The 25,606-nt window shown below is 55.9% G+C and overlaps 1 protein-coding gene across 6 annotated transcripts; it reads right to left on the bottom strand.

The window, feature by feature from the left end:
- Positions 1–1,850: 1,850 nt before the first annotated feature.
- On the bottom strand, positions 1,851–25,062 carry LOC138821447 (ephrin-A3). 6 transcript variants are annotated; one of them, XM_070013668.1, is made up of 5 exons: positions 24,888–25,062; positions 3,935–4,248; positions 3,439–3,504; positions 3,175–3,252; positions 1,851–2,965 (listed from the first exon to the last, which is right to left on the bottom strand). In XM_070013668.1, exons 1-5 carry the CDS (start codon positions 24,998–25,000, stop codon positions 2,835–2,837), a joined length of 702 nt encoding a protein of 233 aa, XP_069869769.1. In that variant the 5' UTR covers positions 25,001–25,062; the 3' UTR covers positions 1,851–2,834. The 6 variants fall into 6 exon arrangements, with proteins under 6 accessions (XP_069869769.1, XP_069869768.1, XP_069869763.1 ...); XM_070013667.1 differs by lacking the exon at positions 24,888–25,062 and adding an exon at positions 16,624–16,643; XM_070013662.1 differs by lacking the exon at positions 24,888–25,062 and adding an exon at positions 10,177–10,357.
- Positions 25,063–25,606: the final 544 nt, after the last annotated feature.

Genomic DNA, 25,606 nt, shown 5'->3' with positions numbered 1-25,606 from the left:
CTCTCTAGTAGGGTAAAAGCTGTATACTGCCTAAGTCTCCAGGCAAGGATGTGTTTTCCCCTGGAATTCCTCTCATCCTCTGGTGTTTAATGGTATAAAAACTGATTATATTTAAAAAAAAAACTGATTATATTGTCCTGGGGGGAGGGGCAGGGAGAGTTATTGCTTTTGCTTAATCATTATTTTTCTCTTTCTTTTCTTCCTTTCTCCTCTACCATCTTCTCTTTTCCTTCCTTCTTTGAGTCAGGATCTCCCTATGTAGCCTAGACTTGCCTAGGCTACATCTTCCTGCTTCTGCCTCTTGGATGCTGGGATTGCAGGTATGCCAAACAATACCTGGCAAATTAGAAGCTTACTTGAGGGCAAAGGCCGAGACTGCCTTGTATTGTACCTCCAGCCCCCAGCAGACCCTGGCGCTCAGCAAGCGTGCCGTGAATGTTGATCAAATACATGGACATTTGGATGGCTAAACTATCTTTACAATCTTTTCTCCCAGTAGAAATGTCTTGGACTGGCCCACTGCCTGCCCTCCACCCCCATGCATCCCTGTTCCCATGCAGAAATCCACCCACTCTCCAGAGGCCTGCTGAGTCCCATGTTCCCATTTCTTCTGAGTATAGAGGGAAAGAAAACGCAGGCCTTGCGCCCAAAGGCCCGCTCTCACAATACAAGAGCCACAGGGGCCCCCAGCCTGATACCCAGTACCAGTTAGAGATCCTGAGTGGGATGGAGCCCCTGGGCGCCCAGTGAGGCCATGAGGAGCTCCCCCACCGTCCCCCACCCCCACCAGGGCACTTGGCTCCCCTAGCAAAGCCTCAGGCACATTTCAGTCCCTACCCTCACCTCCATTATGCAGTGGCCTCCTGACCTTACCCCACCAGGGCTGCTGAGAACCCTTTGACTGCTCTGTCCATTCTCCATTCTCTGTGTCCCCTCTGCTCTCCCAAGCTCATCAGTGAGCATGTTTATTTTTGGTTTGGTTTGGTTTTGAAATAGAACCTCACCACGTAGCCCCAACTGGCCTTGAACTCATGGTCGAACTGCCTCTGCCTCCCAAGTGCTGGGATTATCGACATGCACCACCACACCCAGCTAGCACAATGTTTTTAAATGAATAAAATTACAAAAGGTTATAAAGGAAACCAGTTATATTGAAACACAGTTATCAAAACATTTACATTTTTTGGTATAGTAATATATATGCTTCTTTATTAATACATTAAAAACAAGGAAGATCTAACAACTATCATTTCAAAGTAGTGATGCACATAAATGATATTTTGAGATATCTTCAACAACTATAATGCAGTCTGAAAACATCTGTGATTTCTGTTGGTTACAGTCACAGGTACCATTAATACTATTGTGGCTTGTCGCCCAAGTACAGAAGAGAATGTTAAATTTGTTACAGGTGAGTGAAAATAAAGATGTCATTGTTTTCCTATCTAGGTTCACAAATCCCCTGGAATCCATAGACCCCAGCCAAGAACCTCTGATTACAGCATGGAGTGAGAAAAAAGGGAGAACCCCATTGTCGATTGAGCCTTCACTCCCCACAGCATTTCATCCTCACCCCAACCCTGACACATAGAGATGACAGCTCAGGTTTCCGATGGAATACCTGAGCCCAGAGCCGTTCAGGGACTCACCTAAAGTCATCCAGGCCCAGCTCAAAGGCTCTGCGCTCTCTCCACACAGAGCTGCCTCTCCCAAAGGAGACAAGCCATATAACAAGGTGCTCAGTGGACTCTTTGGCCTAGAATCCCCAGCCTACCTGGGGCCCTGAGCCTTGTGGGATTTGGCCGGTGAATCAGAAGGGTGATGGCCCCCTTGAAATCACACGCACTCAGTTATTTTTATCTCCAGTTTATTTTTTTAGACTAAGAGCAGAGTATGAAAGTCACAGCCAAAGCACTTGAAAAAGGCCCAGGATGGGTGGGGACCACATAGGGTGGGCAGGGCAAGGTCCTGGGAGTTGGTTCCCGGCTCAGGGCTGGAAGGGAGGGGGCGTTGTTGTCTCTCACGGTCTCCAAAAGTGTCTGTGCGTTGCATAGGTCCTGTCTTCACAGAAGACAAAAGAGGGGCCGGGGGTCCCCAGGGGGGGCCTAGCCTGGTAGGGAAAGGGTCTGAAGCTGGAAGGGGATGTTCAGAAAGGTCAGGGTTAAGGAGGGAGAAGGACTCTGTCTGTACATTATATATAGAGATATAGGGTCTGTACATGCCTGCCTGGCACCCACCCCTTGCCACCCCTGTCCACTGCCTGCCTCCCCAGGGGTGTCTATTTGTAAACTTGGATTCAATCCAAACCACAATCCTGTGAGGGGAGTGGGGGGAGGAGGACGTGCTTATTGCTGTAAACAGGGGAAGGAGGCGGCAGCTAGTGTAACCCCCTCTCCCATCTAGTCCCCTCCCCGTGTTCTGTCCCTGGAGGAGAGTAATGGGGGCACTTCCCAGGTTGCCATTTGCTCTCTCTGGGGCATATTTGTCTCTCTGATGGGACAAAGGGGGAGGGCACCAAGGGCCAGGGAAAAGTACCAGGGGGTCAGAGGGTCCTGAGCCACTGCCCTATATGGCCCCCAAGTTTGGTACCAAATATTACCAAAGCCACAAGGCCATCCAGGACCTGTGGTGGCACCTGTGCCTAGTCCACTACAGTGCCCTACCTGGAGGGAGGGGGCAGAGGGGCAGGCACAGATGTTCGGTGCAGACCCCACTTCCAGCCAGGGGAGGAGGAATATAGGCCCCCACAGCTAGGCGTCCCTTGAAAAGGTCAAAGGCTCCCTGCTCCTTCTCAGCCCCGCCCCGTCTCTCCCTGCCACGGGAGGGGGGCAGAGCTAGGAGGCCAAGAGTGTCATGAGGAAGAAGGCGATGCCCACAGCCAGGGGCAGGTGTTCTCTCTTGGGGCTGGTCCCGCTGATGCTCTTCTCAAGCTTGGGCACCTGGGGGTTCTCTCCCTCAAAGTCTTCTGTGGACACATGAACAGACAGGCTGGTGAGGGCTGGGCCGCGCGCCGGGGGCGGGGGCACGCGGCAGCAGCACTGGAGCCGGGGACGTGACCACCCATGGGGGCAGGAAGGATGGGTGTCCCAGGGGTAGGCATGCGGGGATGAGCGGGCACCAGGAAGGGGGCTGCGGTTTCAGCAGTGGCCACCAGAGGGCGCTGCGCAGACTCACCCAGCACGTTGATCTTCACATTGGGGCCCATGGTGAACTGGGGGAGAGTGGGGACCGGCTTCTCCCCGGAGTGCGATGCTGCGGGGTGGGGTACGGGTGGGGAGAGAGGAGGGGAGAGTCAGGGCCAGGATCCCCCCCGCTTGCTACTGTTGGGGAGTAAGTCCCCCTTGCCTGTGCCCTCAGCCCCCACCCCCAGGAAGCTAGGGGAGCCCCAAAGCAGGGAAGGCAAGGATGGGGGTGTGGCCAGGAGTCGATGATACCTACTAGAGGCGCAGCAGACGAACACCTTCATCCTCAGACACTTCCAGTGCAGGTTGTGGGTGGGCGTGGCTGGGGAGGAGACTGGGCCTGAGTCACTTTCGCCCCAATTTGTGCCCGGTGTCCTGATCCAAGACTTTCCTTCTCACCCCCTCCAAACTGCCCTCGGTCCATCTCCCTCCGCAGCTCCCCCACTGGGCCTCTGCGACACTGGTCCTTGGGGCTCCTGTCAGCCCTAGCGCTAAGAACTCGCACCCCACTCCACTGCCCCAACTTGGCACTGTCACCAGACCACCCCTCTCAGCCTCGCGGCCACTTAGGGGCTGCTGGCCCAGACCTCACGCTGCATCCTGGAGTTTCACGCTCAACTCTGAGCTTCGCGATGGCCTCTCAGGCCGACCCCAGACCCTCGGGGCCTCCTCCCCGGCTGTCACTCATTCTAACTTCCGGGGCCTTCGCCCTCCCTTCCTCTCTCCTCCCCGCCCCCGGGACCGCCACTCACAGATGTAGTAGTACTCGTGGCCGGCGTGGAACTCGTAGCCCAGCGAGAAGGCGCTGTAGCGCTGGAACTTCTCCGAGAACTTGATGGGGCTGTGAGGGGCGTGCGGCCGGTTGCACTCCCAGCGCTTGAAGCCTTGGCTGGCGTTGCAGGTGCGGTAGCCGCTGCGGCTCACCATGTACAGCACGTACTGCTCCGCCCCGCCGCCCGGCCCGGGCCCCGCCCCGGGGCCCACCCCTGAGCTGTTGTAGTGAGGGCAGTAAATATCCAGATAGTCGTTGACGTTCACCTGCACGGTGTAGCCCTCTCGCCGCAGGCTGTGGGAGGGAAAAGGAAGCGGGTCAGAGAGAAGAAACCCCAACGCCAACCCGCTTTGCACGTCACCGCTCCGCAGACCGTCCCTGGGGTCCCCGGAGTCTTCCGACTTTCCCTCTTGAGTTTCCTCCCTTCTCCACTCGGGTCTCTGTCCCCGGGGCCCTAGTGCCGCCAGCCCCTTCGCTATCCTTCCGTGCCCTCTCCTTCTTGGCCTGTCCTTCTCCTGGCGGCCACCAGAGGGGAGCAAAGGCGCAGGGAAGCCCGGCTGCCTCCAAAGGAAAAGAGGCGAGCAAAGAGGGGCGGAGGGAAAAGGGGGAAGCCTACGCTGTGGTTGCCACAGATACGGCGCAGGCCCCAGCGACTCCTAGACCCGGGCCCGGATTTCCTCCATCCATTCCCCAGAATTCATCAGCCCGGAGAACGGAAGGCAAGGATGGAAGGGAAGGGTGAAAGTAGAGGGATTCCTTCAATGGGACATACACCCTCTGATCACTTCTTCCAGCATGCTTCCCTAGCGGCTGCCAGCCCCCCCCCCAACACACACACCAAGGCCAGTCCAACAGAACCTGCCCTCACATCCGCACGCATGGCGGCTTCATGCATATACATGCACAAGTTCTATGGCACAGGAACAAAAATGTCCACCGCCCACTCATAGGCGGCACTTAGAAAAGCTAGGTTGCATGTGTGCTGAGTCTCATACCAGTATTGGTTGACCCCAGCCAACCAAGCAAGGGTCTCTCTGCTTTCCCTGTATGACTGTATCCCTGACCTGTGGATTTTGAGTGTTCCTTGCTTCCACTCTAAGGCCATGGACAATTAAGCCCTCAATAACTTGACACGACAGGGAACGGTGGGACTCAGCCTCACAGTGGCATCATGCCAACCAGCCAGAACTTCCATCTCATTATGCACCTCCCTCTTCTACCTGGGTGCCAAGGTCTCCCACCCCCAATGATCATGCTAGGTTGAGTAGTGGCACAGTGCCTAGACAAGGTGACTGTGCCTCTCACTTTCCAGTTCAGAGTCTGGGACTCAGAAGCAGATGCTGTCACTATAATCCTCACCCACCTTTCTAGTCACCATCAAAGTATTAGTCTGAAGCCTTCAGTGGTGGTACCCAGTGGTGTGGGGATGGGAGAGAGAAATGTGGAGGTGGGCAGGGGTTTTCCCTAATCTCTTCAGGGTAGGTCCACACATATTGCCACTGTCAGAGGAGTGCGAGGGACACAGGAAGGCATGGGGTATCTGCCATAATGTCAAACCACTGGGGTCCTTAAGTCCCTGGGAACTCCCTGAGGGGAGAGGCTGGATCTCCATGTCACCAGGAACCACCCAGTTCTACAAACAGTAATTAGACTCATTAGGGACATGAGCTCCAAGGCTTCTGCATGAGGCAGGTCCTTGACCCTACTTTCTTGGCTTTGCCTGTGCTGCCCCCTTCTCAAGCCTGGTAGTGAGTCAGATAGAGGAGAGCTGGTGTGTCGGCACCCCAGGAAGAATGGGCATAGCCTTCTTGAGTCATCATAAATGCCAGCAGTCCCACTTGATTCCCATGGGAGTGATGGGTCACTCTGGCCCCTCCCTGGCCCTGGTACTCAGGTGGGCAGGAGTCTCAGCCTGGGGCACTGAGAGCAGGAAAACGGGTTAGACTAGGCCTAGCTCCCAGGCACCACCCCAGGCTCCTCTGTCCATCCCAACCCCACAGTCTCTTGTTCCTTCCCTCAGGCTTTGGGGAGGGGGCCATCGTTATAGGGTGCCAGGTCTTAAGCAGCCATTTAGCCACACAGGGGCCTCTGTCCTTGAGCCTCGCCCATGTTTCCAGTCTCATTCTGAACAGTCCCTCCCTGCCCTACGGCCCAGTTCCTACTACCACACACCCCATTCCAGCAGGGAGCAACCAACTCTATAGAGATATTTCTGCAGGTACCTCAGTTTCCTCAACAGGGTGGGACCAGCCTTATAAAAAGATTGATGGATGGCCACAAGGGAAAAGAAGCCATCTCTCACCTATTTCTGAGTGGGTGGCAAGAAAGGCCCCTGAAATGTGCTCTTCTTATAAAGCTTGGTAGTGAGAGAAAGACCTGCTGGCTGGGTCCTGTTGGTATCTGGTGAAGGGGGACAGAGGGCTGGGTGCCAAGAATCCCAAGCCACAACTCCTAGGAGACCCGACCTGTCTGCTCAGCTTGGGCGCTTTAATTGAATCTGTCATCCTCCCTTACCTAACAGTGAAGAGGGAGGTGCTGCTAGGCCTCAGAAGAGCTCCGCTGCTAGCCCCGCCTCCAGGGCCCCACCCCCGGGGGGGGCTGGGATCTGAGGGCTGGATTGTACCCGGCTCCTTCAGACAATTTTCTATTCTTCCCCCACTTCATCCTCTTCTTGCCTCCCACTTCTCTCGAAGAAAAGGCGAGTGTCGACATAGCTCTTCTAAAAGGGATGTCCCCTCACCACGTCATTTCGGTCCTTTCCCCGCTCACACGCCCCGGGGCACATCCCGACCCCTTTTCTTCACTCCTTCAGTGCCTGGCCTCCCTGGCTGTCCGCAGAGGGGGTAGGGTGGGTGGCAGGGGAGCTGGGAAGGAGCAAACGTCTCCCCCCGGGGCAATTACGGGCAGGTAAACAGGGTGTCTAACAAGACCAAGGGAGTAGGGAAAGGGTCTCTCCAGGGGCCTTGAACTTGTTAAACCCCCTCCCCTGGCCTCAGACGCCAGGGAGCAAGTAGAGGGAGAGGAGGAGGGATGGAGACACCGGGTTCTTTCCTTCAGCGCGCGCCCCCGACGCTGCGCGCCGCCCTCTCCGGCAGGCGAGGCAGGACCACGTGTGCGCGGCGTGGGGTCCGCGCGCCGGGGCCTGGGGAGACTGGGGGCGGAGGCGGCAGTGATCGCGCGGCGGCGCGTACGCGCCGACACCCCCGCGGCCCTCGGGCGTCCTAGGCCTCGGCGCCCTGGGGGTCTGGGTCCTGCCATCGGGTTTCTGGGCCAGGGGCTCCCCTAGACCGTGTCGGTGGAGGAGGATCTGAGCGCCCAACATCCCCGCCCCTCGTGCCTGCGACAGCGGCGGCGGCGGCGGCGGCGGCGGCGGCGGCGAAGGTTTATTGATCTGCAGCGGCGGAGAGAGCGAGAGACCAGCCGAAAGCCAGACACAGAGAGGGAGTGACAGAGGCACACTTGGAGAAGAGAGGCTAACGGAGCCCGGATTCACTGCGAGGGAAAGGGAAGGAGACTGAGAGAGAGAGAGAAGGGAGGCCAGAAACCGAGAGGGAGGGCCGAGGAACAAGAACGCAGGGGAGACCGGGAACCGGGGGAAGAGCTGGAGGCTCATCTGGAGAGGCCCACGACCGCGGAGAGGGAGACCAGAGACGAAAAACAGAGGCTCAGGGACGCTGTGAGGGTGCAGCACCGACACTCGGCGGCCGGGAGAGAGGAGATCCTCAGGGACGTAGTAGAGGCTCAGTAAATATTTGCTGAATGAACGTATGAATCAAAGAGATCAGCAACAAAGATTTCAGAGATAGAGACAGGGAGCGAGACTGCTCGGGAAAGGGGTTTCGAGGACCAACCTTTGCTCAGTTCCGCAAAGAAACGAGGCGCCGGCGGGGAGGGGGCGCACACCTGGCCCTGGGCCGCCTCCAAATTCAATCCCGGGCTCCGAGGAACCTCTCCAGCTCACTCCCGCAGGCTTCCCTCCAAAACAGCCCTTCCCCCCACCCCATACCTGGTTTCTAGGCCAGGTTGGGAACAGGTCTCTTCCCGGGGACTAAAAGGAGGGGCCTCGGTGACCGCCTCCGGACCGCTGCCCCCCCCCCAGGCCTGTCAAGGCCGCAGCACGCATCCCACCAGCACCCGCCCACGTGACCCCAGGAGGCGGGGTCGTGAGACCCTCCCCCACGTGACCCCAAGGGGCCGAGACCCTCCGCACGTGACGGGTGGTAGCAGCCCCGAGCTGGGCTCACGTGACCGGGGGGAGGGGGCGCGGGAGCCTGTGGCTCGGCCCGGCCCCGCCCCCAGCTCCCCGGCCCTCTCCACTCCCGGCTCCGGAGCACGTCGCTCTCACGATTTATGGGGCCGCGGCTGCCGCAGTGAGGGAGCCGGGGAGCCCGGGCGCAGCGGCAACAAAGGCCAGGGAAGCGAGGCGGGGGCGGCGGCAGCCTCCCGGCCCGCCGGGCGCCCCCTGCTACCTGCGCTGGTCCAGGCCGGCACGGGAATGGAGAGGGCAGAAAGGAGGCCCCGGAACCGGGCGCCCCCACCCCCTTCCGGAGCGTTCACCTGCGCCCAGGTGTATGCGGGGGCGGGGAACCCGATCGACACCCCCTCAAGGCTATGCCCGCACCCCCTCCCCTCCGTCTCTACCTTCCACTAAAGGAACACCCGGCTGCCCCGAGGGTGGCGGGGAGCCCGGGGCCCCTCACCTGCGAGGTCTCAACTCCCCGCCAGACTCCCGCGGGGCGGGGGTCGGAGGGGTTCGTCTGGGGGAGGGACCGGGGAGTCAGCCCTCAGAGCCCCCCCGGAGATCTCCGCGTCCCGCTCCGGGGGGGGGAGGGGCCGCATCCCCACCCCCGAGGTTTCCATGGGAAGCCAGAGGGGGGGGGCGTCGTTGGCTCATCCCCACCCCCAGTCTGACACTCCGGGCGCGAGGAAGAAGAGGGGGAGGCGCAGAGCCCCAAACAACAAAGAGCGGAGCGGCGAGCGGCAGCCCCTCCCCGGAAGGTTGGGGGTCGCGGCCGCCCGGCCCTCCCGGTCCCCTCCCCTGGGGTCTCACCATTTGCTCCTTAGTAGGCCTCGGGGTGGGAAGCCAGAGGCGGTGCTGCCGCCACCGCCCGGGCAGGTGTGACAGTGACCCCCACGTCCCCAGGGATCCCCTCCCCTTACCAACACACCGACACACACTGAGGCAGCCGGGGTGACACACACGGCGGCTCCGCGGGGAGGAGAACACAAGGGCAGCGAGGACTGAGCAGAAGGAAGCCCCAGTCCCGCAGCCGGCCCCCGGCCGCCCAACCACACACCCCGGGAAACCACAGGGCCGCCCCGACACCCGCCCAGACCGCGGCGGCGCCGACAGCCACCCCAGCGCAGACGAGGCCGGCCACGCGGACACCCGGCCGCAGCCCCCTCCCCGACCCGCCGCCCGCTCCCACCCCGAGACGATCGCCGACGCAGACACACAAATCACACACTCAGACACACTCGCACCCTGACAGCCGCGCACGCCCGCTCACACTTGGTGCCATTCGCCGTCCCCAGCCCCGGCGTGTGTGCGCGTGTGACACGCCGACATCTCCGCCAGCCTCCTTCCCTGTCACCGGCTCCCCCACGTTCCCGTTCTCACCCAAGCAGCACTCGCGGGTCCTCCCAACTCGGCGACCCAGCCCCTGCTCACCGCCGGCGGCTCCGTCCACACAACCAGGGCAACCCCCCTCCTCCCCTCGGGTCAGGGGAGGCGCTGGGTCGGACTTCCTGCCGCGGCTCCGGACCCTGCTCTCTAAAGCCAGAGTCCTCGGCAGAGCCCTTTGAAACCCTCATGGCTGAAAAACGGGTCATCCCGGGGCCCCCAGATGCGGCGGCCTATCCCTAGCACACCGGTGCTCCCAGACCCCGACCCAGCAGCCAGCGGGAGTGAAGACGGAGGGAGCTGTGGGACAGGGGCAAGCTATTCCAGCGGCGAGTGCAGAGACAAGCCAAGATGAGGATCGGGGGGCCCCCGGCAGCCTCCCCCGCACGGCTCACCGCTGCTTACTCTACCTCCCTCAGACACCCCCCGCCCCGAGTTTCACGGAGTGCACCCCCTTCTCCCTCGTCTCCCAGCCCCCAGCCTCCGGTCTGCAGGACTCCCACTCCGGGTTCCCCCAGGACTTCTCCGGCCCACCAGCTCTCCCTCTCACGGACACGGGACGCACGGGCTCCCCGGACTCCCCGGGGCCCCCGACTCACTGCTGGTTGGAGCTGTTCCAGTACACCGCATGCCGGTTTCCCAGAGCCCCCCCGGGCCCTTGGGCTAGCAGCGGCAGCAGCGGCACGGGCACGAGCAGCAGCAACAGCAGCAGCGGAGCCGCCGCCATCCCCGAGGCCGCCGCCGCCGCCGCCCCCCGACTGAGCCCCGCGCTCCCGGCTCTCAGCTTCCCAGCTCCCTGCTGCCGCCGCCGCCAGCCCCCAGCCTTAGGCCACGCCCACGGCCCTTTACCTCCGCCCTCCTGTGCGCGCGCCCGAGGCCCCGCCCCTGGCGCGCTCCCACCAGTCCCCGCCCCACTTGCACCGGGCGCGCGCGGCGCGTGGGCGCCGGGGACGGTGCTGCCCCTTCAGGAGCAACCTGCGTGCCTCTCCTCTCTTAGGTTGTTTCCTACAACTGGTCCTGTGTCTATGGCTACCCACAGTTTCTAGAAGGATGTGGGAGCCCCAAATGGGGAGCTTTATCTGGTGGGCCCGTTCATTCCTGGGGATGGAGTGAAGGGAGGAGTGTTGAAAAGGGGAAGGTCCACCTCTGAATGAAGAGGACCAGACCACTTTCATGTCTGAACAATCGAACCTTCTGCTTCCTCCATGCCCTTCTCATGTTCCTGAAGAGTTAAGTGGGCACAGAAGGGTGGTGGAGAAGCTCTTAGATGACACCAAAAGACCTGACAGCTAGCTAGACTTGAATCCCTAGCTGAGCAGCACGAAGCTAGTTTTCTCTTGGAGCTGGAGTAGAAGCAGCTCAGCCTCCAAGAATGTCAGTACTGGCTGCAGAAAGACCTTTGGCAGGCCAGGGCCCAAGGCGCAGGAGGAGGCCTGGGGATGGAGCCAGCCCAAGCCAAGCGGGTTTTCCTGGCACAACTACAAAGGGCCCCTCAACTTGCTCTCAGGCAGGGCCCCTCCTGGTGCCCCCAGTCGTGTCCGCAGGCATTCCCACTCCTCTTCCCATAAACGCTGACCCAAGGGCAGAGCAGAACACCTGTAATCTAGGTCTCAACAAAGTCCTTGTCCTCATAGGGACATCCAAGCAGAGACATCACACACACACACACACATACAATAAAGGGCACACAAACCAGACACAATATAGAAAGATGGGCATGCCACACACACACACACACACACACACACACACACACACACAGAGGTAAATGTAATACCAGAAGACTAGAGATCTGTAGAAACATAGCCCATGAACAGACACATAGACATAGCATATATCTAGTCACCAACATGCGTAACAATTTTTCAAATGCAAACCCATGTGTATCCTCTTACACACCCATACTTCTTTTCCTAGAAAGTAGGAATTCAGAAGGCTCCAGAATCCAGACCTAGTGGACCTCCACCCTTTATCTCCTTTCTTTTGGAGAAGCTCAGACTGAGATTGACCAGGTAGAACCAGTCCTGACTAGATTCTCAGGTCTCACAACAGCCACCTCTGCCCAGAGAGGCAGGTGTAATGCTATTTTGCTACTGTGCTTCAGGAAGGAGGACAGCTGCCCAGGATCCCTCCATCTGCTCATCCCTGGTAGGACAGGCCTCTGACTACAAGCCTGTGTCGGGTGCTGGGAGGCACACTGCCATCCACAATAGGCCTCTGTGCCTAGCTACTGCCAGGCAAGAACGGGGTTTCATCCTCTGTGGGCTACTCTCCACCCCAGGAGATCTCTTCTTCTCAGGAGCCAGAAAGTAAATTAGGTCCCTAAGGATGGGAGTGGGGGACTTTGCAAACAGCTCTCCCTGCCCCCAGACTCCTCATCCTCAGGGAGATTTGTTTCACCCAAATGATGCTCACCTGTCTACTCCAGGGGCCACAAATCCCTGTCTTCTGTCCTATTGGACCCGTACCCACTGCTCCACAAAGGTAGCCTTCTCTCTGTAGGACCCACAGTTAGCAGAAAGACTTTCCATATACATAGTGAGTAGGAGCTTGCCAGTTTGGTCCAGGCCTTTAGATTTCATTTTTGAATCCTTTATTTATGTCTATAGAAATGAGGTCCTGGGGCTGGTGGCTCAGCAGTAGAATGCTTGCCTAGCATGCATGAAGCCTTGGGTTCAATTCCTCAGTACCACATAAACAGAAGAGGCCAGAAGTGGCACTGTGGCTCAAGTAGTAGAGCACCAGCCTTGAGAACAGAGAGGCTCAAGGACAGTGCCCAAGCCAGGTGCTGGTGGCTCACGCCTGTAATCCTAGCTACCCAGGAGGCTGAGACCTGAGGATCGAGGCTCAAAGCCAGCCCAGGCAGGAAAGTCCCTGAGACTCTTATCTCCAATAAACCACTAGAAAACCGGAAGTGGCGCTGTGGCCCAAGCAGTAGAGTGCTCCCCTTGAGCTGAAGAGTGCAGGGACAGCAGCCAAGCCCAGAGTTCAAGCCCCACAACCGACAAAAAAAAAAAAAGGGACAGTGCCCAGACCCTAGTTCCAGCTCCAGGACTGGCAAAAAAGAAAGGAAGGAAGGAAGGAAGAGGGAGGAAGGGAGGGAGGGAGGGAGGGAGGGAGGGAGGAAGAAAGGAAGGAAGGAAGGAAAAGAAAAGAAAGAAACGAAATCTTCCTTAAAGTTTTGGGCCTTTTACTGTAGGGCCCAGATGTTTCTTTTTAGAATCTAGCACCCCACATCTAGTACTCTAATAATGACTGAGCTTCAATCTAGAGCTCTTTCTGTGTAGTGTTTAAACAGCTCTCTCTATGGGCCTAAGTCTGGTTTTTAATTTGAAATACTCTCTGTGGGGCCTAGATCCATGTCCATGGAATCTGGTGCTCTGGAATCTAGGCCTCTGTCCATGAGGCTGCTGGCTGATTCAGGCCTTTGTGTAGATTTAAAAAGGCACCCTTCTATGCAGACTCTGTCCCTAGGGTGCATCTCTTGGCAAGCAGTGCCTTTGTCCAAAAACAAAGGTGCTGCTTGCTTCGGTGGGAGGTGAGTCTGTTTTCCCATTCTAGTCAGGGAGCTTGAGCTGATGTCAGCCTCCTCTTGCCCTTCTGTGACTCCTTTGTGTCACAAACTGCACAATTGTATGTGGCAGCTTCCTTCAACCATAAACCTAGGCCTGTCAGCCAATACTCATGAGATCTGGGATTCCCTAGGGACTAGGTCTCTCTGTCCATGGACCTGGGACCTGGTCTGAAGATGCAGGTTTTTCTCCATGGGCATTTGGATCACAGAAGAACCAAGGTAGGCCTCTATCAATGGGGTCTAGGCTTTTGTTTGAACATAAGGACATCATTCCTGACTATGACCCAGAGTAGGATGTATGTTTGGCATCGTAATCTGGTGCATGTACCTGCGTAACACATTCGCCCATATTTACTGAATATGAATTCAGTAATGGTAAGTTTCATCAAACAATTCTTACTACAAAGACCTAAATTTTTGGAAACAATTATAAAGCTGGTTGGGCATTGGTGGCTCATGCCTGTAATCATAGCTACTCTGGAGGCTAAGATCTGAGGATCACAGTTCAAAACCAGTCTAGGTAGGAAAGTCTATGACATTCATTATTCCAATTAACCAGCAAAAAGCCGGAAGTGAGCACCAGCCTGGAGCAAAAAAGCTCAGGGATAGTGCCCAGGCCTGCATTCAAGCCCCCGTACTGGCACAAAATAAATAGATAAATAGCTTGCTTGAGAGTCATAATACTGCCTTCCTGATTTCCCCTGCCCCAGTGGGTCATAGCCTATTCTGTGCTATGGTGCACACCCAGCCTGGTGTGCAAGGTTTTGCTCTGATTACTGTCTGTGGGGTGAGGGATTCTGTAGAGGCTGAGATTGGCTCCTGGCTAGTCTTCCTTCTGGGCCTCATGCCCCCTTTCTCTTCACCTTCAGGTTCTCGTTTCAATCCCAACTGACCCCAGGGCTTGCCAGAACATGGCTGGCTGCTATGATCTCTCTAGGAGCATTGAGCTCAGGTCCCCTGAGAGTCCTTTGACACAGGTGCCTCACTCCCCCCACTCCCCAGGGCCCAAGGAAACAGGGAGCTGAACAGGTCTGGGGCAGAGCGAGCTCTCAGGCTGTGTGGCCCAAGGCAGCTCCTGGGACAGCGGGTGGCAACCACAGAGCTGTGCTCTGCGTTTAATAAATCATGGAGGCTAGGGCCTGGAGGAGGGGGAGGCTGGGAGGGAAGGGGGGGGGAGCTTGGATAAATAATTCATTAAACAAATAAACAAGGAGCCTGTGAGAAGGAAGATCAGGCACGCGTGTGAGCAGGAGAGGCAGCCGCCAGCTCCTGGCATGAAATATTCACAGGTTCTGCACCTTCCATGGGTCCAGGCAGTCTGTGTCTGCCGTCCTGTGCATGGACACCTACCACCTACCAGAGAGTGATGCATGTATCTTCTGATTTCCATCTGTGTGTGTGTGTGTGTGTGTGTGTGTGTGTGTGTGTGTGTGTGTGTGCGTGTGTGTGTGTGTGTGTGTGTGTGGTGTACTAACCTGCCTGAGTTGACACACATATGACTGAAAATGGGGAGCAAGGTGCCCCTGAGTTTGGTCTCGAGACACAGGAAATGAGGATACAGGACTTAGTGGGTGGGGTCAGCAAGTGATAACTTCCGGATTTTAGACATGTCTTGCTCCCTCTACTGAATCCTTCTGTTGATCTCTTGACTTCAAGAGATCTGAGCAGGGTAGCATCGCTGGGGTGTTACACTGGAGGAACATGTACCTCTGAGAGTACTCAGAGAAAAATGAGGACAGAGGCAGCATGAGGTCACAGCCTGGTTCCACTCACTGGTCAAGCTTGTCACTTCTCCAGGACTCCTTTCTTATCTGTACAATGGGGCTAATAATACCCCTACCTGCTTAAGGAGTTGGTTGTTAAGAGGATCACAATCCATTACATCTGAGAATCTAAGCAGTGTTTAGGGTTTGACTAATAGAGACTCAGCATCATCATGGTGAAGAGGTTATGTGTTAGTTCCCCCCGCCCACACAGCTCCAGACTCCCTTTTATATTTATTCCCTCACATTTCTTCTTTTTTGTGCCAGTCCTGGGGCTTGAACTCAGTACTTGGACACTGTCCCTCCTCTCTCAAGGATAGTGTTCTATCATTTGAGCCACAGCTCCACTTCTGGTTTTTGGCTGGTTAAATGGAGATGAGACTCTCATTGTCTTTCCTACCTGGGCTGGCTTTGAACCATGATCCTTGCCTCCTTATTGGCTAGGATTACAAGTGTGAGCCTTTATATATATATATATATTTAACTGGTCCTGGGGCTTGAACTCAGAGCCTGGACATTGTCCCTGAGACTCTTTGTGCTCAAGGGTAAGTACTTTACCACTTGAGCCACGATGCCACTTCTGGTTTTTCTGGGTAGTTTATTGGAGATAAGAGTCTCATGGACTTTTCTGCCTGGATTGGCTTCAAACCATAATCCTCAGATCTCAGCCTCTTGAGTAGTTAGGATTATAGGTATGAACCACCAGTGTCCAGCCCCTTTCAATTCTAAGTTTCCCTAAATCATCACAGGGAGAGAGGTGTCCTGGGACTTGGACAGTAGAGGAGGTGTAGGAAAAGATTAGACTGAGAGAAAGAGGAATTTCAGTCAAAAAGAAAAAAAAAAAAGAAGCTGGATGCACTGATATCTGAGCCAGCCTAGGTAGACAAATTTGAGAAACTTTTATCTCCAATAAAACCAGTAAAAAAAAAAAAACCAAAACTGCAAGTGGAGATATGGCTCAAATGATAGAATGCCACCTGTGTGTGCAACCAAGGGGCCCTGAGTTCAAGCCCCAGTACCAGCAAAACAAAGAAATCTCCCTCTTTCCATGTGGAAGAAGAAGCTCTTAACTTCCCTTCAGACCCCAAAGCTTCATAATCCTCTAAACACGGTCTAGACTGACTTTCCCCAAGGTTTTTGCTGCAAGGAGACAGAGGGAACAGGGGTAGTGGTTTCTGAGAAACATCACAATGTACCATCCACTCCATTTTCATTCCCAGAGCTCTGTCCTCCACCCTAGCAGTCAAGGGCAACAATGATTATGCCTGGGCAAAGCCCAGAAACGTGGCACCCCAGAGTGGGTGGTGAGAATCTAGGTTGGAGAGAGCCCTCAAAGGGCCAGGGTGAAGTATCTGGCAACCTCCCAGTAGGCTCCAGCATTTCCCAGCCCTCTTGTGTCCCCTGGAAGGTCTGGGTTCTGAGAGAGAGGAGAGAAAAGAGGGGGGGAGGGAGAGGAAGGGAGGGAGGGAGGGAGGGAGGGAGGGAGGGAGAGAGAGAGAGAGAGAGAGAGAGAGAGAGAGAGAGAATGCCAACAGACAGGTCTGAGCGGGCCTGCTCCTCAGCACAGACAGAAGAACCCGCTGGGGGAGGGGGCCCAGGATCTTGGTGAGGAGTTGTGTCTGTAACCCCTATGTCTCTTCTAGGAAGTCAGATGCAGAGGGATATATGGCCTGGTCACACCCTACCACAGCCAGGGCCCAGCCCTTTACCTTTCTTGACTAGCCTGCTGCCACTTGGGGAAGCAGGGGTCTGGGCTCCAGGTGTGAAGACAGTGCTCACCCTTCCCATAGAGCCAATATCAGTTCTCTACTTCTCTCCCTTGGGCTGGGCAGGTTCAGGCCAATCTGCACAAGAGCTTCACAGCAAACATTGATCTGTAATAAAACCACAATATGTATTCAGGAGAAGGCATTCCAGGCACAGAGAGAGCCAGACAACATGCATACATTCACCTATATGCAAGGAGATAGGAAACATACACCTATGAGAAGGAAGACAGCAACAGTCCTGAAAACATATCTAAACATGGACCTACACTGTGTTAGATACAGTTTGCTGTATACATCCTCTCTGTGTCGTAATCTTTGTCCTTCAAAAATCAAAGCCTTCTCTGAAGGCCTATTTTCCCTGTCTTCCCATCATACTTTATATGTAGCTCTAGATTAGCATTTACATTTGCCATTATAATTATTCATTGGTCAGTCTGTGTCTTGAAGAGGCAAGTATGAATCCCCAGCATCCAGCATGCAGTCTGGTATTAAGTTAATAGAGGTGCTTAATAGATAATTCTGAATCCATGAACAAAAAATAAATGCATTCGGATAGTGCCATTCATTCCTAGAATCCAGAGATGATAACCATGAATGGTGCTCGTGCCTCTGGCCCTCCCTTCTTGCTTCCTGGTGCCCTGAGCTCAGTGCCTCTCAGCTTCCTCAAAGGCTCTTCTTCTCCCTCTCCCTCAAGTGTGGGACTGTAAATTTGAGCTCTACCTGACAGCTAGTAGGCAGGGTAAGGGTTAATGACATCTCATTAGTGTTTAATTGGAGGAAGGAAGCTGCCTGGCACCAGACAGGTGGGCAGGCCTGCCCCTTGCTGGAACCAGGCATCTCTAGTTCCAGTACCCCTGCCAGGCATGTGGGTGATTTGGCCCTGGAGACCTTGAGGGTCCAGCCTCAGCACCTCCCCCACCACTTGCTTTGCCAATTTGGTCTTCAAGCAGTGCAGACCAGCACTCCCCATCTGTCAACCAGCATCCAGCGGGAGAGACCACTCCTTGCCCTTTCTCCTTCAGCAAGGCTTTGCCTTCTCCCACCTCAGACATTGGAGAGCGGGAGGTGGTGTGGGGCATGGAGTTAGACAACTGAGAAATAGATTAGAGAGCCACTAAGGGAATAGATTGCAGATACAGACAAGCGACAGGGATGGGGAGGTGGAGATGTCTGCCCAATTTGACCTTAAATGAAGAGAATGCAAATGAGATGCAGACGATATGCAGATGAACACAAGGATCTGAGAATTGACATTCCTGGTGGCAGTAGCTCTGCACTCAAGACCCTGGTGCTGTTGCCAGTAGTCACCCCTCCCTCCCCCCCGCACCTAAGTGGTGGTGACCATTACTTTGAGGGAGAGAAAGGACCTCAAGAAAGAAAAAAGTTTAGTTGGGTTAGGGCTGCAGAACCCAGGACATTAACAACTTAAGCTGCCACAGCAGCTCCAGCAGCCGGGACCCCACTCTAGGTTAACGCGCGCTCGGACGCACCGTCGGTTGCTATGGGGACGTCCTTTTCATTTCCAGGTCTGAACCAATGGGCACTACCGCAGATGACCTCATGCCCCAGACCTTGGGATTCTATTGGCTATTAAGAAGCCAAAGTGCATGCTTTTCAATTGCGTCACTGTTGGGGATCCCCCGACGACCCCAGCTAGAATGGCTAACTGAATGGAGGGCGCACCCGAGCTCACAATGCGCTGCATGAATGAATAAGAGAAGGAAGGAAGAAAACAATTAAAGAGGAAAGAAAGGGAGAGGAAAGACCACAGAAAAGGATATTTTTTTTAAACTTCGAGCTTTCGTCTCAAGGGGAGAAAAGCATGATTTGTAACCCGGTGAAGTCTGGAACGCCATCAGGTCCAGAAGACTCTCAGGGCAGGGAGATAGGGCGAGGTAGAGATGAGTGGAATTTTCGCATCTGTTCAGGAGAGACTGGGGCAGGCCCAGCAAATCGAGGGCCCCACCCGCAGCTGTCGCTGACTTTAGGAGAGATTGGTGACGCCCCAAAACTTGCAGGCCTGCCTAGCTTTTTGGAGCCGCGCCCCAGAACACGCCTCAAGGACTTTTGGTGGGTAGGGCCGGGTGCCCAAAAGGCCGCTCAACACCTTCAGCCTGTCTTGGCCCTGAGATTGGACTTGGCATTAGCTCTCCTGGAGGAGTGCTCCAGCCACGAAGGGTTCAGGCTGTGAGGACAAGGAATGTAAGAAGGGACCACCGGGCCTGAGTGCCTGTGGCTGGGGAGGGCTGAATGCCATCCCCGCCCCCCCCCCCCGTGTGGGTCCTTAGGCCACCTCGGTATCAGCCGTCAAACGTGCACGGAGCGGGGTGGCTGGCTGGCGAGGGCGTGGGTCCGGGACGAGTGCGCGCCCGTGAGTCTGGGTGCGGTGGAAGCCAACTGGGCCCCGCGTCTCTTTCGCACATGCGTTCTTATCAGTGGCGGATCCGCGCGCCAGCGCAACTCGGGAGCGCGCGCGCCCGGCTTGGTTCGCAAAGAGGGGGTGTCTAGGGCCGCTGACAGCCGGGTGAGACCTCTATAATTCTGAATCCAAGGCAGGGGCTGCTAACCAGAGGCAGGGGCCCCACCTACGATTTCTCCTGGGGATGGAAGTAGCAGTACAGATGGTTTCCATGGCAACATATAGACATTCTCCTTGGATAAGGGTAGAGAGCATTCGAACTCAGCACCACAAGATCCAGCTCCTCCTTCAGCTCAGATTCCACTCTTTTTAGCGCCCCAACCCTCACTCGGGTTAAAAGATTGAGGTTTGGAGCGAGGGTCCTAATTCATAAATATCAGGCACAAGCACCGACAGACATGGCATTTTCTGAAAGTGTCCTCGAACAGGAGAAAGGATGGACTCCAGGCTGCTCTGCCGCGGGGTTGCCCTCCGTGGAATGAAATGAACGGTAACGGAAGTCGGGAGCTGATGGTGATGGAGAGCCCCGCCCCCTTCCAGAGAAGGACCCCAGTCTGACCTAGGTGTGCAAGGCGGGGGATGGGGGGGGGGGAAGGGGCTGGCGATCTCCAGCATTTCCGTGTTGCTGGTCTCTGGACCCCCAGCGAACCCCCCCCCCCGCCATGTTCACACGCTGCCTCTTGCTGCCGCAGCCGGTCGAGCTAATCAGCACAACATCCACCTATCGATCGCTGGCTCAGTGCCAGGCGGGCCGGCACCTTGCCAGAGGAGGCTGCGGGGCAACGGGGCGGGTAGAGCACAGCTGCAGGGGAAGAGGCACCCCCCTCCTCCGACTCCACCCGGGACACAATTCAGAAAGAGGGACCTGATCTGGCATGTGTGTGTGTGGGGGTGATCCCAGCCTTAACTGCCAGAGGTGGGCTGAGAGCAAAGGGGGCCCTCCCTCCTCAGCCCCACCCCCTCCTCCATATAAAAGCGGAGAACAAAGAGGCCGCTGGGGAAGGAGGCTTTGATCTGACCCCACCTTCCCAGTTCTAGGCCAGACACCGCCCAGAGTGCCCTTGGGGAGGGGGAGGGCAGGCAGCGCTCCGGGACCCGGGCATTCTGAAGTCCACGTGCAATCTGCCTACTACCCCTCACTTTTGCCCCAGCACCCTGCTAGGTGCTGCCTGGACTGGTGCAGTTCCCCAGGCAGGTGGGCTGTCATCAGCATCTGCCCCTTCTTCAGCACATGAAACCTGCTAGGGAGGTGAGTGAGGGTGCCAAGCTCCACAGCTGTTGTTGGCACCCACTCCGTGCTACCCAGAGGGGTGCCCACTGAGGCCTGGCATAGATGGCCTGGGCACAGCTGGCATGCCGGTCAGGCCAAGGCAAGCTTGGAGCCCAGGCCTCAGGGAGTCCTGGTGCTGGGGAAGGAGCCAAGAGGGCAATAGGTTAGAAAGGGCAACACAAAGAGGGGTGTTTTATTGAAGGTTTGGTCCCGATATTTATAAAAAATACAAACCAGCATGAAATTCATCATCATGGCAAGTCTGTCTTCACAGAAGACAAGAGAAATGACCCCTGGGGAGGGCAAAGTGTTGCCCCTGGGAAGAGGATCACAGGGCACAGATGGCAGGACTTCTTCACCTTCGCCCTGGACCAGCAATCCACCTGTCCCTAGGTCTTCAGCCTTGGCTTCAAAGGCTCAAGGAGTTGATCCCGCCAAATCTCAGTCTTCCATGGAGAGGGGATGAGACCATGAAAGCAGGTGCCCAAAGCCACTTTATGTCCTGCCTGTGCTCCTGGGTGCCAGGGCCTTCCTGCAGCTCCTTGGTGGCTCCTCTTCAGCTTGTGGTGAGGGATCAGGCACCTGTGAGGGTCACCTCAGACCCCCCTCCTTTCCCTCATCAATGCTCCATCTTGTCTGTCTGGTATGGTATTCCCAGTGCAGGTGTGGCAAGGACCCCTCCCAACAGAGGGTCCCAAGAGCATCCTGGCTCCTTGGGGTGTCAGGGAGGATCTGCTTGGCTCAAAGAACTTTCAGGAGACGCAGAATTGGAAGCAGCAAGAGCAGCAAGAGACACAGGGGGCTGGGAGTGTGCCCACCTCGCCACCCAGATGTGCCACTTTCTCCAGGGCTCCCAACAGGATGGGCTGACTCGGACTCTGTAAGGGGGAAGGGGTGGTAGTGATGGATCTGCACATTTCTTCACCAGCCTCCTTCTTGCCCTTCCCATTTGCCATCTCATTGTCCAGGGTCTCCAAACCAGACATTCCACCTTCCCATGATCTACTCATCCTTTCTAATCTCCAACTTCTAAGTCTCCTCTGCTAGACACAACCAGTGTCTAGCTAAAGGTTTTAATGGACCTTATCCTGGAGACCACATTCTCTTAGTCCTGCTTAAAAAGAGGTACAGTAAGCCAGATGCTGGTGGCTCACACCTGTAATCCTAGCTATTCAGGAGGCTGAGATCTGAAGATCATGGTTTGAGGCCAGCCTCAGCAGAAAAGGCCATGAGACTCTTCTCTCCAACACAAAACTCAGAAAAAGCAAGAAGTAGCACTGTGGCTCAAGTGGTAGCGTGCTAAAGAGGCTCAGGCACAGAGCCTAAGCCCTGAGTTCAAGCCCCAAGAGTGGCCGAAAAAAAAAAAAAGAGGGGGGTGTAATAGAAATGCTTACAAGACTAAACTGGGGGAGGAGAACCTAATGCTCCACCTGGATCCCTGAGATCTTAGGGTGATGGTCCTAGATCCTCCCCACTCCCTCCTTCCTTTCTAGGACCCCCAGACTGTTAGGAGGGCTGCTCCCCCAGTTCCCATCACCCCACTTACTGCTCTCCTTGCAGCAGACGGACACCTGGAGCCTCAAGCACTGGCCAGGACTCTCGGGAGTTGGTACCGCTAGTGGGAAATTGGGAGGAAGAAGTCATGACAGCATTGCATCTTTGTATTCCTCAGTTTCCAATCCTCCCACCTTCTCTCCCCAGTTCCTGAAAAGCTCTTCCTTACTTGGGACCACCCCAGTGGGTACCAGCCATGTCCATGGCCCTGGCAGGTCTTTTGCTCCGGCCACCACCCTCCCTCGCCCCCCAGCTCTCTCCCGTTGCTCAGCCCCTCCTTCCTCCGAGACTGGTGGAGAGACAGGAAGCCCCACTCTTTGTCCCACCTTCTCCAAGAGGCCTGCTGCGTGCCCCCATCACTCACAGATGTAGTAGTAAGTCTCTCCAGGCAAGAACTCGAAGCCCAGGGAGAAGGGTGTGAAGCGCTGAATCTTCTCAGAGAACCGCACTGGGCCCATGGGGGCAAAGGGCATAGAGCACTTCCAGCGCAGGAAGACATTTGCCCCCTCTGCCTGGCAGGCCTGGTAGCCTGACCAGTCCACTATGTATAAAGTAAAGGTCTCAGGGCCCTCGGGGGGCCCTGGGCTTTCATAGTGTGGGCAGAAGATGTCTAAGTAATCGTTGAGGCCCAGCTCCACCACGGCGTCTCCTCGAAGCAGTCTGTGGGCACAGGGATTGAAGGGAGGCATATAAAACAGTACAGGATGGGGGATACAGTTACCCAGCCATCCCTGCTGGCCTCTCCCACACCCCTGGAGATAAAGCAGCTCAGAAAGGCCCGAGTTCCCCAGACTGACACATCTTGAGAGACAGCCCAACAGGTTTGCTTATATGTTTAAGAAGGCAAGTCAGCTTAGCCTTACCTTTCAGAAATGCTACCTACCTCCCAAGCTCCACCACCCCATACCTGGGCTTGACAAGTGCTAGGTGGAATCTGGGGCCCAGGGGCAGGGGAGCAGCCAGAGCCCATGAGCAGCTACAGACGGAGAAGATGGAACTGTCAAGATCTTAGTACCAAACACAGTGATGGGCAGACTGTCCTTTAGACTTTAGCCCAATAGTGCATGAGAATGAGAGAGAAGGTACTGGAGATGAGTGCTGAGTGGCGTGTTTTTAATTTTGGCAGTCATGGGGTTTGAACTCAAGTCCTTGTACTTGCTAAAGCCCAAAAGGCTATTTTTTGTTTTCATTATATTTCCAATAAGGTCTCATGTTTATACCTGGGCCAGCTTGGATTACAATCCACTTATTTATGCTTCCCATGCAACTGCGACAATAGGTATATACCACCACACCCAGGTTTTATTGGTTGAGATGGGGGTCTCTTGAATTTATTGCCCAGACTGGCGATAAACTGTGATCCTGACTACCTGAATAACAAAGACTATAAGGTATGAGCCATTGTGTCTAAACAGGGCCTAAATAGGGCCTAACTATGTAGTCTAGTCTGACCTAGAACTCATCCTCCTGCCTCAGCATCCTTAGAGCTAGGATTACAGGCTTGTGTGGTGGGGAGCCCCTCTCCACATCTTGCTGTCTTTAGCTGTTTCAGCGGTCCCTTCCTCATCTCTTGGGAGCAGCCTAAGGAGCCAGTAAAGGTGGGAAGCTCTGGGACAGACAGTACCCACCACAGCATCAAATACTACATGAATCACTCCGCTGCTCCCCCACCCACCAGACACAGTAAAGCTCCATTTATGAAAGGCCTCCAAGAGTCCCTCAATGGGTGGTCCAAGGACCACCTGCATAAGGAGCTCTGATTAGGAGGGAAGATTCCTGGGCTCAGCAGACACCCACCAGAACACCGCTGAGCAAGGACGGGGCCTCTGTACATTTTGTACCATGAAATACTCAGTGCCTGGAAAAGTGCCCTGCACAAGGCAGAGCTCAATAAATATTTGTGGAGTGCATGAATGAACCAGGAACGTCAGGGCTGGGGGCTAGAAACCTAAATTTTCCACGGGTCCCTAGAGTGACTCAGAGGCACTGTTCTGGAACTGAGATAGAAGAATTCAGGAGGACAACAATGGCTCTTATCACTCCCTTCTCCCATTGTCTTTGGGCCAGCCTTCCTGGGGGGTCTGTGGACTCTCCACAGGGCAGGGTCCTGATCTCATCTTGCTAATCCTCAGCAACCTAGCCCAAGGCCCCAGCACACAGTCCTGGCTTATCAAATATTAGTGAATAAATGAACAGAGTCACAGATTGTCTGAAGTAGAAAATGAGAAAAGAAAACAGATGGGAAAGGCAGAGAGGCAGGGAGAGGAGGGGAGGAGGATGGAAAGAGAAAAAAAAAAAAATACCGAGGTTCAAAGACAGGCAGCTCAAGAGAAAGAAAGGAATTGTCGTTTCTGTTGAAGGCTGCACCTCTTTTCACACATGACCTCAGTTAGCCTGTCTGACTTCCCAGGGTACAGGTATTATTAGCCCATTTTGCAGATGACATAACTGAGGTTAGGAAGGTCAGACGACTTGCCCAAAGGTGATTCAACCAGAAGGGCAGGGCCAAACTTGGACAGAAATAGTAGGGCCGATAGAGGTTGAGATGGAATCAGAGATACCAAATAAGATCCAGAGACTGAAGGCTGCCGGGAGCAAACCGCATTCTTTCCGAGGGCCAAGCCCCCTCCCAGGTTCTGTGGGTCCGGAGGCTCGGGATCCCCAGAAGAGAAACGAGGGGGCGGGGCCCGAAGCGCGCGCCAAGGCCCCCCCAGCTCCGGGCTCCCAGACTCCAACGACCAGCCTCAGGACTGGGGTCCTCCGCCCGTCCCCCCAACACGTGCGGGCGAGGGGAGACCCAAGGCGCGCCTCGCCCCTCCCCCTCCCCCGCCGGCTCAAACAAAGGAGCCCCGGCGCGCGCGGCTGGGTTCCGGCGGCGCCGCGTAGAGCGAGCGGCGGAGGCGCGCGCAGCCCGGGAGCGCGCAGGCCCGGCGGGGCGCTCGCCCGGTTCGGCCCGTCTACCTGGGATTACTGGAGTTCCAGTAGACGGGGTGGCGGAGGCCGGAGCCTCCCCGCAGTGGGGAACCGAGGAGCGCGGCCCAGAGGACAGTCCGCAGCAGGGGCAGCAGCCGCATCGCCCCCGGGGTCCGGTCTGGTCTGGCCCGGCGGGTCCCGGCCCGCTTCACAGTCGGGGCGAGAAAGGTACAAAGTGAAGAAGGGGGGGGGGGGTGTTGCGGAAAGGGGGTGGGGTCCGAGACTCTCCGGCCACGCCCCTGGATAACTTTCCACCAATGAGAACACGTCTGCTCTTCTCCACCCAGAATCAACTTTTGTTAACCCGTTGTGGCGCGCTAGGTTGGCCACATCTACCGAGGCCGCTTCTGGGAAGTGGGGGCGGGGGGAACACGTATTCCACGGAGTGTTGGGTTTGGTTTTAGATTTTTGGTGGTACTAGGGGTTGAACTCAAGGCTTCACGCTTGCTAGGCAGGTACTCTCACACGATCCACGTCCTCAGTCCTTTTTTATTTTGGGGATAGGGTTTCACGTAGGGAAGGACCCCCTTCTCCCTATTTTATGTGCTCCCTGAATCTGGTGTGGCTGGCTTGGGCTACCACGCCCAGCTATTGATTGAGATGGGGGAGGGGGTCTAGTTAACATTTTGTCTTGGCTAGCCTCCAACTGCTATCCTCCCAATCTCCGCCTCCTGAGAATCTGGAAATACAGCCATGTAATTGTCTTT

Source organism: Dipodomys merriami, unplaced genomic scaffold (assembly GCF_024711535.1).
Source record: "Dipodomys merriami isolate MVZ:Mamm:240054 unplaced genomic scaffold, mDipMer1.0.p SCAF_92, whole genome shotgun sequence".
Taxonomy (NCBI): Eukaryota; Metazoa; Chordata; class Mammalia; order Rodentia; family Heteromyidae; genus Dipodomys; species Dipodomys merriami.
Note: the sequence above shows the minus strand (reverse complement) of the source record. Positions and strands in the feature narration are given on the sequence as shown.

Excerpts from the sequence above, each read along its gene's own strand:
- LOC138821447 (XM_070013662.1), bottom strand. The coding sequence starts at position 10,304 with ATGGCGGCGGCTCCGCTGCTGCTGTTGCTGCTGCTCGTGCCCGTGCCG. Across the intron at positions 4,249-10,176 it reads TGGAACAGCTCCAACCAGCA|CCTGCGGCGAGAGGGCTACA; the intron begins GTGAGTCGGGGG and ends TCCCTCCCACAG. Across the intron at positions 3,505-3,934 it reads CCACGAGTACTACTACATCT|CCACGCCCACCCACAACCTG; the intron begins GTGAGTGGCGGT and ends TCTCCTCCCCAG.